Below are 12,099 nucleotides of genomic sequence, written 5' to 3'. Positions count from 1 at the left end.
AGTGCTGACCTGGTCCATTGATTAATACGATTCATCATCATCAATGTTAAAGATGGAGCAGGTATTTGAAGGACCACAAACATGATGAAGTAATGAAGAAGTCATGTTTAGTGAATCATGATTACAACACTGCAAATCTTCAGAATATATGTATACTGCTATGACTGCTCAGTTTTTGAAGATGACATGACCATCATTAATAAATCAGAAATCATGATGATTCAAATATCTTAATTGATGCATTAATTAACATATTGTTCCTGCATTAGGTCATGCATGATATACTATTAATCGTACTGTGTCAGAAAGTACTGTGGTGAGTTTAATAAATAGTTGAGAAACAGTTATGTGTGGTATGGTACACTTTTATGCCTTTAAAGTTCACAGTAGTATCCTTTCAGTGAGTACATGTCTGTACTATACATTGAAAATGTACCATTTTGTCTACGCAGTTGTACTTCAAATGGTACAATTAGATTAGGTACAAAAATGTACCACTACTGGGCGCCCGGATAGCTCAGTTGGTAGAGCGGGCGCCCATATATAGTTTACTCCTTGACGCAGCGGCCACGGGTTTGACTCTGACCTGCGGCCCTTTGCTGCATGTCATTTCCCCCCTCTCTCTCCCCTTTCATGTCTTCAGCTGTCCTGTCAAATAAAGGCCTAAAAATGGCCCAAAAACTATCTTAAAAAAAAACAAACGTTTGGACACTTTTAGGTAAACAAGTTACGGAGTGTGTCCGGTAAACATGCCATAACTCTGGCAACGACTATGTTACAAAAATGTAATAAATAGTTAACAACCCTGCCTTTAACCTTTCATTAGTTCATATAGAAACAACGGTCTATTTCTTCAAACATTGTAGTTTCAGTAGAGGGTAACATTTGATTAAACATTATGCTGATGATGTGTTGATTTATCTCCACAGATGTTGCTGACAGCGGTGCCTCTGATGAAGGTAATCCATCTTTCTGCTGACGTCAGCTTCACCTTTCTTTCCTACATCTTTGTCTCAGGTGTCTTTAGTGTGTTTGACGTTGATGATTTCAGGTCTTCTTTCCTCTGAATCAGTTCAACAAACAGCTAAGTCAGACTCAGGGAAGATACCAATATTCAAATCAATTCAATAACATTTTATTTATAGTATCAAATCATAACAACAGTTATCACGAGACACTTTACAGATAGAGTAGGTCTAGACCACATTCTATAATTTACAAAGACCCAACAATTCCAGTAATTCCCCCAAGAGAAAGCATTTAGTGCGACAGTGGCGAGGAAAAACTCTCTCTATGGAGAAACCTGGACAGACCCAGACTCTTGGTAGGCTGTGTCTGATGGTGCCAGTTGGGGGTGTGATGAACAGTGGCAATAATAGTCACAATAATACAATATCACTGAATGAGGATGTTAAACTCCCTAAAACATACAAGAAAACACATTTTTCTGTTTGTTTGTTTCAGATTCAACTGCAGCATCTCAAGCACAAGGTCAGTGTGTTATTTAGGATGAATTGAATCTAATGTGTCTTAAATTAAGCAAATAATATTTTCATTTGATGGAATAACATCATTAAATCAGATGAATTATGTAAATGGACTGTACTTATATTATGATTTTCTAGTCTTAGCAATCACTCAAAGCACTTGATAATAACAAACATAATTTACAGATGTATGAATTTTGGTAGGGCTGAAACTAACCATTATCTTTATTGTTGTTTTTCTGTGTATTACTTTCTGGATTAAAAGGTTGAAGGAATCTGAGGCACTCCAGAGGAAATGTTTAAACAGCCTTTAATATCTTCTTGGCTTTAAGTCATTAAAACATGCCTATGTGTTTCAAGCACAAAATGGCCGCTTTTTGGCTGTCTCTCTCTTATAGCTCATTGGCAAGTGATCACATGGTCAATGTGTATGAGGGGCCGTTAAGGCCATATATCAAGAATGCATGCACATACTCCACTTTCTTCAACTTCAACTTTCAACTTTTTTTTCAAAGATTTTTTTCTCCCCCAAAGTTGTCTGTGTGCGAGCTATAAAGTTGTTTGTGTGCGAACTATACAGTTGTATGTGTGCTAGCTATAAAGTTGGCCCCTGCAATCTGCATTTCAAATTGTCCTTATGAAAAACACTGAACCAGAAATTGCTCCTGACACTGCCCCATCCGTGTATGCGAATGGCAGTTGCTTTAGATAAAGCATTAGCTAAATGTAATATTATCATTTGTTTGTCTACAGTCCTTATTTCCTGTTGGTTAATGCTCAGTTATAACTACAGTTATGACTATAGTTTTGACCGAGGGCAGAGGCCCTGCAGTACAGAATCACTGCACAACAGATCAGTCTGGCTATTGGCATGAACTGGCAAAGTCTGCAGGTCTGGGCTCCATCTGTGGGATCGAACCACCGTCCTTCTGATTAATGGCCAACCGCTCTACCCCTGAGCCACAGGCACTCCAAGTCACGAACATGAACATGGCTGTGATCTTTCTGTAAGAAGTGCTCAAACTATTTATTGGAGCCCTGGCACTGAAAATGTGAGGAACCTATTGGTTATGTAGAGATTATTATTTTTCTGCTGTGCAATTCCATTTCTGGGTGGGTGGGTTGCTTGAAAACTAACAGAACTTGGCACACATGTCAGACCGGGCAAAGATAGCAAAGTTCTGCAGTGGTTTGCCTCGTCCGTGGCCAGCAGGCTCCATAGTGCCCCCAAAGACACGCCAGGGTTTGGATAAAGTTCCTTTGATGTTCACGAAATTTGGTGGGAGCATTGCTCTCATTGTTAGGAACATATGTTTGTTTCAGAGGTTGGCCCACACAATATACGGCATTACTATGACTTTTACAAATACAACCTCAGCTACTGCTAACATATCTTCATCAGTCAATAATGTTACACTGCTGCCTGACAGCCAAAAGAGCAGCACATTGATTGGCTCGTTGATGCATTTGATCACAAATAATTGATGAGTGTGCAACATCTTCCATCCTCAGATCCCGAGGATGATTCTGCTAAAAGTGATGACAACAGTGACGAGAAGTTGATCACTGACTCTGACTCTGAGACGGACTCCGACTCTGACTCTAAGACAGAGACTGACGATGACTCTGAGGAAGACTTACTAAAACCAGATGATAGCATCAGCAAGGATGATGACAGCCAGGAGGTGGAGGGGGATGAAATAGGGAGTGAGGAGCATGCAGAGGAGAAGGAAGTGAAGGAAGATGGAGATAACTCTGATGCTAAGACTGATTCTGATTCTGATGAAGGGTCTGACACCAAGACTGATGCTAAGACTGATTCTGATTCTGATGAAGGGTCTGACACCAAGACTGATGCTAAGACTGATTCTGATTCTGATGAAGGGTCTGACACCAAGACTGATGCTAAGACTGATTCTGATTCTGATGAAGGGTCTGACACCAAAACTGATGCTAAGACTGATTCTGATGAAGGGTCTGACACCAAGACTGATGCTAAGACTGATTCTGATTCTGATGAAGGGTCTGACACCAAGACTGATGCTAAGACTGACTCTGATTCTGATGAAGGGTCTGACACCAAGACTGATGCTAAGACTGACTCTGATTCTGATGAAGGGTCTGACACCAAGACTGATGCTAAGACTGACTCTGATTCTGATGAAGGGTCTGACACCAAGACTGATGGTAAGACTAAGACTGATAGTAACGATGATTCTGACGATCAGACAGATTCTGGGGCTGACTCTAAGACAGGTTCTGACTCTCTGGTTGATGATGATTCTGACTCTAAGACAGGTTCTGACTCTCTGGTTGATGATGACTCTGACGCTAAGACAGGGTCTGACTCTCTGGTTGACGATGATTCTGATGATCAAACTGATTCTGACGATCAGACTGACGCTGAGGCTGACATACTAAAACCAGATGATAGCATCAACCAGGACACTGACAGACAGATGGAAAGGGGCGAGGCAGGGAGTGAGGAACCAGCAGAGGTGGTAGGGGAAGATAAGGTAGAGGGAGGTGAAATAGATCCTATAATGTCAGATGATGACAGCATAAGCGATGACAAAGACGTTACTCTGAGTCAGACTGATGGTGAAAACGGAAAACCTGGCTCTGAAAGCAAGGACATCAATGACACACAGGACTCTGTGGAGGTGATTCAGGACAACTCTGCAAACTCAGACACTGTGGAACCGAAGGAGCAGAGTCCAGAAACTCCCATCTCCACTAAAGGTAAATTGTGACGGCCAGGACGCCAGCATTGGTTAGAGTTTAGTTCAGCTTTATTGTCCTGCCAGGGGAAAATAGGTTTGTAGCCACTGTAAGCCAATTCAGAGCATTGAGAATTCAGAAATTATAAAAAGATATTAATTTAATTTACAGAGACAAGGAGCTCAGTGTGTCAAAGGAAGTCCCCCAGCAGTCTAAAACTATAACAACATAACTAAGAGCTGGTCCAAGGCAGACCTGATCCAGTTCTATAAGGGTTGGTAGATGAATCTGACGATTATAAAGAGAAGCAGAGAAGAGAATGGGTGCAGTGTCTGTCGCGATACACCCTCCTTGGTGCAACTCCTCCTTGGGAGCTGGTTCCACAGGAGAGGAGCCTGGTAGCTGAAGGCTCTGGCTCCTAAACCCAGACTGGGATCTGGTTCCACAGGAGAGGAGCCTGGAAGCTGAAGGCTCTGGCTCCTGAACCCAGACTGGGAGATGGTTCCACAGGAGAGGAGCCTGGTAGCTGAAGGCTCTGGCTCCTGAACCCAGACTGGGAGCTGGTTCCACAGGAGAGGAGCCTGGTAGCTGAAGGCTCTGGCTCCCATTTTACTTTTAGAGACTCTAGGAACCACAAGTAGCTCTGCTTTCTGGGAGTGTAGTGCTCTAGTGGGACAATAAGGTACTAAGAGCTCTTCAAGATATGATGGTGCTAGACCATTTAGAGCTTTGTAGGTCAGGAGAAGGATTTTAAATTCAATCCTGTATTGTACAGGAAGCCAATGCAGAGCAGCTAAGACATGAGTGCTCGTCAGTCTATTAAACTATCAAAAAGATAAACAAATAAAGTTATATAAGAGTTATATCTTTGTCTGTTTCTGTCTGTAGTGCCATCTGCTGACCAACCAGACAAACCGGACGACTCCACCTCCACCACCGCAATGGGTAAAGATCATCACACCATCTCACAGCCAATCACAGCTAAGATCCAGTCACAGCTAAGATCCAATCACATCTCACAGCCAATCACAGCTAAGATCCAATCACAGCTAAGATCCAGTCACAGCGTCACAGTAATTTAGTTTAGTGTTCACAGTGTCAGTAGAAGACCTTTGGTTTCATTCTGGATTATAGATGAACAATGATTGTACATTTTATTTATTAGGCCTATTTGATGATCTTTTTAAATCTGTGTTTTCTTCTTTTAGCCATGAATTAAACGCTCAGCCTCTGAACTGTGGAAGCTCATCGCCTGCAGGTATCAGCACACACTGTTTATTTAGGTTTCTGGTGGCGCTGCCCTCTAGTGGCCGTAGTAGTTATGACGGGAGCAAAGCAGGAAGTAAGCTGAGGAAGTATGAGATTCAATTCAATTCAATTCAATTCAATTCAATTTTATGTATAGTATTAAATCATAACAAGAGTTATCTCGAGACACTTTACAGATAGAGCAGGTCTAGACCACACTCTATAATATACAAACACCCAACAATTCTAGTAATTCTCCCAAGAGCAAGCATTCAGTGCGACAGTGGTGAGGAAAAACTCCTTTTAGGGAGAAACCTGGACAGACCCAGGCTCTTGGTCGGCGGTGTCTGACGGTGCCGGTTGGGGGTGTGATGAACAGTGGCAATAATAGTCACAATAAAGATAATGGAACAGTGACTAGAATGGTAGTCGTAGTAGTTCATGTCATAGCAGGTTACTGCAGGGCGTTACAGGATGTAGCAGGACTTAGCAGGACGTAGCAGGGTGTAGCTGGACATAGCAGGGCATAGCTGGATGTAGCAGGGCATAGCAGGACGTAGCAGGGTGTAGCTGGACATAGCAGGGCATAGAAGGGCATAGCAGGACGTAGCAGGACTTAGCAGGACGTAGCAGGGTGTAGCTGGACATAGCAGGGCATAGCTGGATGTAGCAGGGCATAGCAGGACGTAGCAGGGTGTAGCTGGACATAGCAGGGCATAGAAGGGCATAGCAGGACGTAGCAGGACTTAGCAGGGTGTAGAAGGGTGTAGCTGGACATAGCAGGGCATAGAAGGGCATAGCAGGACGTAGCAGGACTTAGCAGGGTGTAGAAGGGTGTAGCTGGACATAGCAGGGCATAGAAGGGCATAGCAGGGCATAGGTGGACGTAGCAGGGCATAGCAGGACGTAGCAGGGTGTAGCTGGACATAGCAGGGCGTAGCAGAGCATAGCTGGACGTAGCAGGACGTAGCAGGGTGTAGCAGGAAGTAGCAGGACGTAGCAGGGTGTAGCAGGACGTAGCAGGGCGTAGCAGGGTGTAGCTGGACGTAGCAGGGCGTAGCAGGGTGTAGCTGGACGTAGCAGGGTGTAGCAGGGTGTAGCTGGACATAGCAGGGCGTAGCCGGGTGTAGCTGGACGTAGCAGGGCATAGCAGGGTGTAGCTGGACATAACAGGGTGTAGCTGGACGTAGCAGGGTGTAGCTGGACGTAGCAGGGCGTAGCAGGGTGTAGCAGGGTGTAGCTGGACATAGCAGGGCGTAGCAGGGTGTAGCTGGACGTAGCAGGGCGTAGCAGGGTGTAGCTGGACATAACAGGGTGTAGCTGGACGTAGCAGGGTGTAGCTGGACGTAGCAGGGCGTAGCAGGGTGTAGCTGGACATAGCAGGGTGTAGCTGGACGTAGCAGGGCGCAGACCAGGGCTACAGCAACAGCTGCAACCATTATTTAGGTGCCACCTTAATCCAAGGAAAACTTCTGGTCAAAAAAAAACCATAAGGACTCTGGGGGGAAAGCTCCCCAGAGCTAGGTTAGTAATGAGATCGCCAAACGTCCTGGTGAGGAGGCAGGTTGGGGGGGGTGTTCTTGTCCCGTTGGAACAGAAAAGGAAAGAGTTATTTTAATTTTAGGGAACAAATGGAGCTACATCACGTTCTGGGTCACCGTGGTAATTTTCAGGAAGTGATGTCACATCTGATTGGAACCCAAACCTCCATCTTTTTATCAACTTAACTCAGTAGTTTTGGTGTCTAAACCTAATCAAACCTAACCAAACTGGGACGTTTCACAACGTTAACCACGGGCTTAAAACAGCCACCGTTACCTCCTCTGGTTTAGAGATGAGGACGTATGTCCTGCCACCACTAGGGGGCGCTGAGTTATTATACTCTCCTGTGGGTTGGATTAGAGGGGGGGGGTTGGACAGTCTGTTTGTTCTGACATTATAACTGATCAACTGATCAGAGTCAGTTCATTACATTACATGTCATTTAGCTGAGGCTTTTATCCAAAGGGACTTACAGTTGCTATATATATCAGAGGTAACACACCTCTGTAGCAACTAGAGGTTAAGCGCCTTGCTCAGGGACACATTGGTTGGGGAATCGAACACCAAAAGGCATGTGTCATATCCCATCACCATCACCACCCAGCAGCACCCAGTTCCATATATATAGAACAATAGATGTGACATGACGTCATAACTAATGTTATAACCGTCAGCCATCTTACCTGGGTACTGTTTACTATCGCCACCTATGGGCAGAAACCTTATTAGCAGCTGTGTAGCACCTGTTGCTTTATCAAAAACATCAAAGTGACCAGGGAGGCTGGCATCACTTCTCACACGTCAGTATAGACTAAATTTAAGATTTATTTTTATTAGGGCTCGAGCAGTGAAACTCGGGCTAATGTTTTTGGTCACATTATTTTTCCGATTCCTTCGTCGCATTTTTGAGGGGGTTAGAATGAACGAAAACTCACAAAAATTTGCAAACATGTCACAACTGGTGAAAATTGCAAAGATTCAAAAAGATTACTCATATGCACCACTAGGTGGCGCTATTGCTATTGCGTTTGGCCCTATAACTCCCAAACCGTACATCGCACATTCAAAAACCATATATCCCTGCGTTCCCTGGATCCAGCTGAATCTCCTGATATAGGCCACGCCCATTTCCGCCTAGACTTTTATGCGTGAAAAATTGCGATTTATCGAAAACCTACTTTGCCGAACTCCTCCTAGACCGTTTACCTGCACGAAACTTGGCAGGTAGCATCTCCAGACCGACCTGACAAAAAGTTATCCAAATCATTTTTATAGGATAAAAATTGCGCATATTATGCACAAACAAATTTGTGTAGCGAAGTAGTGAAGTATGAAAACACCAACGTTGCTATATCTTGACCAAAATAATTGCTATCAACGCAAAACTTCAGATTCTTGTTTGCCATGATTCTCTGAAGGGGCCCCACACATTTTACGAAAATTGGCCACTAGGGGGCGCTACAAGTACATAAAGTTTATAGCTCATGAACGGCTCATCCGATTTTTACAAAAGTTGATGGGTACCATCTAGGGCCACTCATGAGGCCACCCCTACAGTAAGGTACTGATTGGTCAAAGTGGGCGTGGCCTATGGGACCCTCATTTGTTTTAGCTCTTGGGCACATTTTTGACGGCCTCAATATATACGAAAACTCACAAAAAATAGCGCCCACATAAACACCTGGGAGCTTTGCGAGACTGTACAGCGATTTGGCCCAAACCTGTAAGTGGGCTCCATAGCGCCCCCTAATGCCTGGAAGGCCTTAACTTGGACATAGTTGCTCCGATCTTCACCAGAGGCTCCATAGCGCCCCCTAATGCCTGGAAGGCCTTAACTTGGACATAGTTGCTCCGATCTTCACCAGATTTAATACACATATTGCTCTAATCATTGTGGACATATTTCCCATTTACCTTCATTAGTTCATTAGTTTTATTATGCATTTTTCAGTTGTTTTACATTCTTTCGAACTCGTCCTAGGCCGTGATTTCAATCTTCTTGAATCTTTGCAGGTAGTATCTGTTGACCCTCATGACCAAAAGTTATCCAAAGAATTTTGATAGTTGAAAAAATGCACACGTTATAGCAACTTCCTTTCTAAACAGGAAGTTGCGTTATCTTGGCAACAATTATTCCGATTGCCCCAAAACTTGACAAGGTTGTTCCTCATGGTTTAACATCTTTGCCAAACTTGGTGTCAGTCGGCCATTAGATGGCGCTGTTTTGATTTTGTTTAATTAATCAGCAAAGTATTGATATATGGAAAGCCTACTCTGTCTAACTACTCCTGGGGCGTGAGTCCGATCGGCACGAAAACTTGCATATAGACTCAGAGGCCCATCGTGACAAAAAGTTATCAAAAGAATATTGATAGCTAACACAATGCGCAAGTTACAGAGGACCAACTTCCTGTAGGTGGGTGTGGAAACAGGAACGGTTGTATCTTGCCAACAGCTATTCCAATGGATACAAAACTTAGAACAGTTGTTCCTCATGTGCCAATGAGGCTGTGTGCCAAATATGGCATCAATCAGCCTTTAGATGGCGTTGTTTTAATATTTTTAATTAATTAGCAAATTCGCTTTGAGCGAAACCTACTTTTTTTAACTCCTCCTGGTCCTTGAGTCCAATCTGCACGAAAACTTGGATATAGACTCGGTGGACCCTCGTGACTAAAACTTATCAAAAGAATTTTGATAGCTAAAACAAAGCGCAAGTTATGGAGGAACAACTTCCTGTAGGTGGCTGTTAAAACATGAACAGTTGTATCTTGGCAAAAGTTATTCCGATTTACATGAAACTTAGAATGTGTGGTCTACATGTGATGTTGGTCTGCCAGTACCCCCGACTGCAAGAAGGCGAGGGCCTGTTCATCGCTGTTTGCAGCTTTAATTTTCATTTTATATTTGAACTGTATTGACAAATTTCTATCTTTATATGTATTGCCTCATTTAAAGCCTATGATGATCCAGTAAAGTTGGAGGACATTCTTAAAATGTAACTCTCGCCAAAATGCAACCTAGGGTCTTTTTGTGAATGTACCCAAGTCAAACTTTCATTTCAAAGCATATTTAGGACGGAAACGGCACTTTTAAGATTTACCGTATCTTCGTTTTTGGGTTACTTTTATGCTAGCCTCAAAATAGCTATTTTTAAACCACTAAGAAGGCTCGACACAACATGAGACTTTGCTCCAAGTATCACCAGGGGCTCTACACCTTAACGAAAGCATTGACAACATTGGTTGTGTACCCAGAGTTTACTAAAAAGAAAAGTTTTGAACAACTCACCGTAGCTCTTGTTGTTTCCGGCTGCTACCACCTCTGCAGTCAAAACGAGTCAATATTAAAACAAGTAGCCACAGATTTAGGATATCTCTTGGTCACCGGTGGAGTTAAGGTGTAGAGCCCCTGGTGATACTTGGTGATCATCTGTTTATGAAATCAACATCAAAATACCAAAAAGATACACTGACCCTTAACCCAGGTAAGATGGCCGCCATAAAAATATTATATATATATATATATATATGTATATATATTCAGGTGAAAGTATTATATGACATTAATAATGATCACAGTATTTTTGTGTTTTCTCTCCATCAGAGTCGAGTCCGCGATGGAACACAGTTGCTATGACAACAGCAGCAACAAGCTAAAACTGCAACTAAACTTCGACCTTCAGCTTCCTGTTTTCTCCTCTGCTCCTTGCTGATTGGTTGTCTCCGCTTTCTTCAAACTCTGGCTTTGGTTTAGAAAAATCTGTCTTCCACCAATCAAATCTCTGTCTGTCTGTCTGCCTGTCTGTCTGTCTGTCTGTCTGTCTGTCTATCTGCCCGTCTGTCTGTCTCTGTCTGTCTGTCTATCTTCCTGTCTGTCTTTCTGCCCGTCTGTCCCCCTCTCTGCCCATCTGTCTGTCACTCTGCGTCACATTAAACCATCTGTTCTGTTTTTGTATTCAGAAGAATTGCTAATAAAGTTTGAACTGTCAAATCTTCTCTCACTGCTCTCTGAGTCCCTGAGTTGTTATTATGATGCATCTGTGAATCCATAACAATATTGTAATCATGCACTGATTGTAGATATTGATCTGTAATCATACACTGATTGTAGATATTGACCTGTAATCACAAACTAATTGTACATATTGATCTATAATCATACACTGATTGTAGATTTTGATCTGTAATCACACACTGATTGTAGATGTTGATATGTAATCATATACTGATTGTAGATTTTGATCTGTAATCTTACACTGATTGTAGATATTGACCTGCAATCACACACAGATTGTAGATATTGACCTGCAATCAAACACTGATTGTACATATTGATATGTAATCATACAATGATTGTAGATATTGATCTGTCATCATATACTGATTGTAGATATTGACCTGCAATCACACACAGATTGTAGATATTGATCTGTAATCATACACTGATTGTAGATTTTGATCTGTAATCACACTGATTGTAGATATTGACCTGTAATCATACACTGATTGTAGATATGGACCTGTAATCATACACCGATTGTAGATATTGATCTGTAATCATACACTGATTGTAGATTTTGGTCTATAATCATACACTGATTGTAGATTTTGATCTGTAATCACACTGATTGTAGATATTGATCTGTAATCATACACTGATTGTAGATTTTGATCTGTAATCATACACTGATTGTAGATTTTGACCTGTAATTACACACTGATTGTAGATATTGACCTTTAATCACACAGTGATTGTAGATATTGGTCTTTAATCATACACTGTTTGTAGATATTGATATGTAATCATACACTGATTGTAAATTTTGATCTGTAATCACACTGATTGTAGATATTGATCTGTAATCATACACTGGTTGTAGATATGGACCTGTAATCATACACCGATTGTAGATATTGACCTGCAATCACACACAGATTGTAGATTTTGATCTGTAATCATACACTGATTGTAGCTATTGATCTGTAATCATACACTGATTGTAGATATTGATATGTAATCATACACTGGTTGTAGATTTAGATATGTAATCATACACTGATTGTAGATATTGATCTGTAATCATACACTGATTGTAGAT

At 42.2% G+C, this 12,099-nt stretch overlaps 1 protein-coding gene across 1 annotated transcript in view; it reads left to right on the top strand.

Annotated features, from left to right (window-relative positions):
* LOC116067115 (clumping factor A-like) overlaps positions 1–11,005 on the top strand; it is a 20,472-nt gene extending 9,467 nt beyond the window's left edge. The window contains exons 9-13 of the mRNA XM_035992981.1: positions 3,000–3,645; positions 3,760–4,229; positions 5,097–5,153; positions 5,417–5,466; positions 10,605–11,005. Coding sequence (XP_035848874.1) covers positions 3,000–3,645; positions 3,760–4,229; positions 5,097–5,153; positions 5,417–5,427 — 1,184 coding nt within the window. The 3' untranslated portion in view covers positions 5,428–5,466; positions 10,605–11,005. The remainder of the gene's footprint in view (positions 1–2,999; positions 3,646–3,759; positions 4,230–5,096; positions 5,154–5,416; positions 5,467–10,604) is intronic.
* The last annotated feature ends 1,094 nt before the right edge of the window (positions 11,006–12,099 follow it).

Source organism: Sander lucioperca, chromosome 16 (assembly GCF_008315115.2).
Source record: "Sander lucioperca isolate FBNREF2018 chromosome 16, SLUC_FBN_1.2, whole genome shotgun sequence".
Lineage (NCBI taxonomy): Eukaryota > Metazoa > Chordata > Actinopteri > Perciformes > Percidae > Sander > Sander lucioperca.
This window is presented reverse-complemented; position numbering and strand designations above follow the sequence as displayed.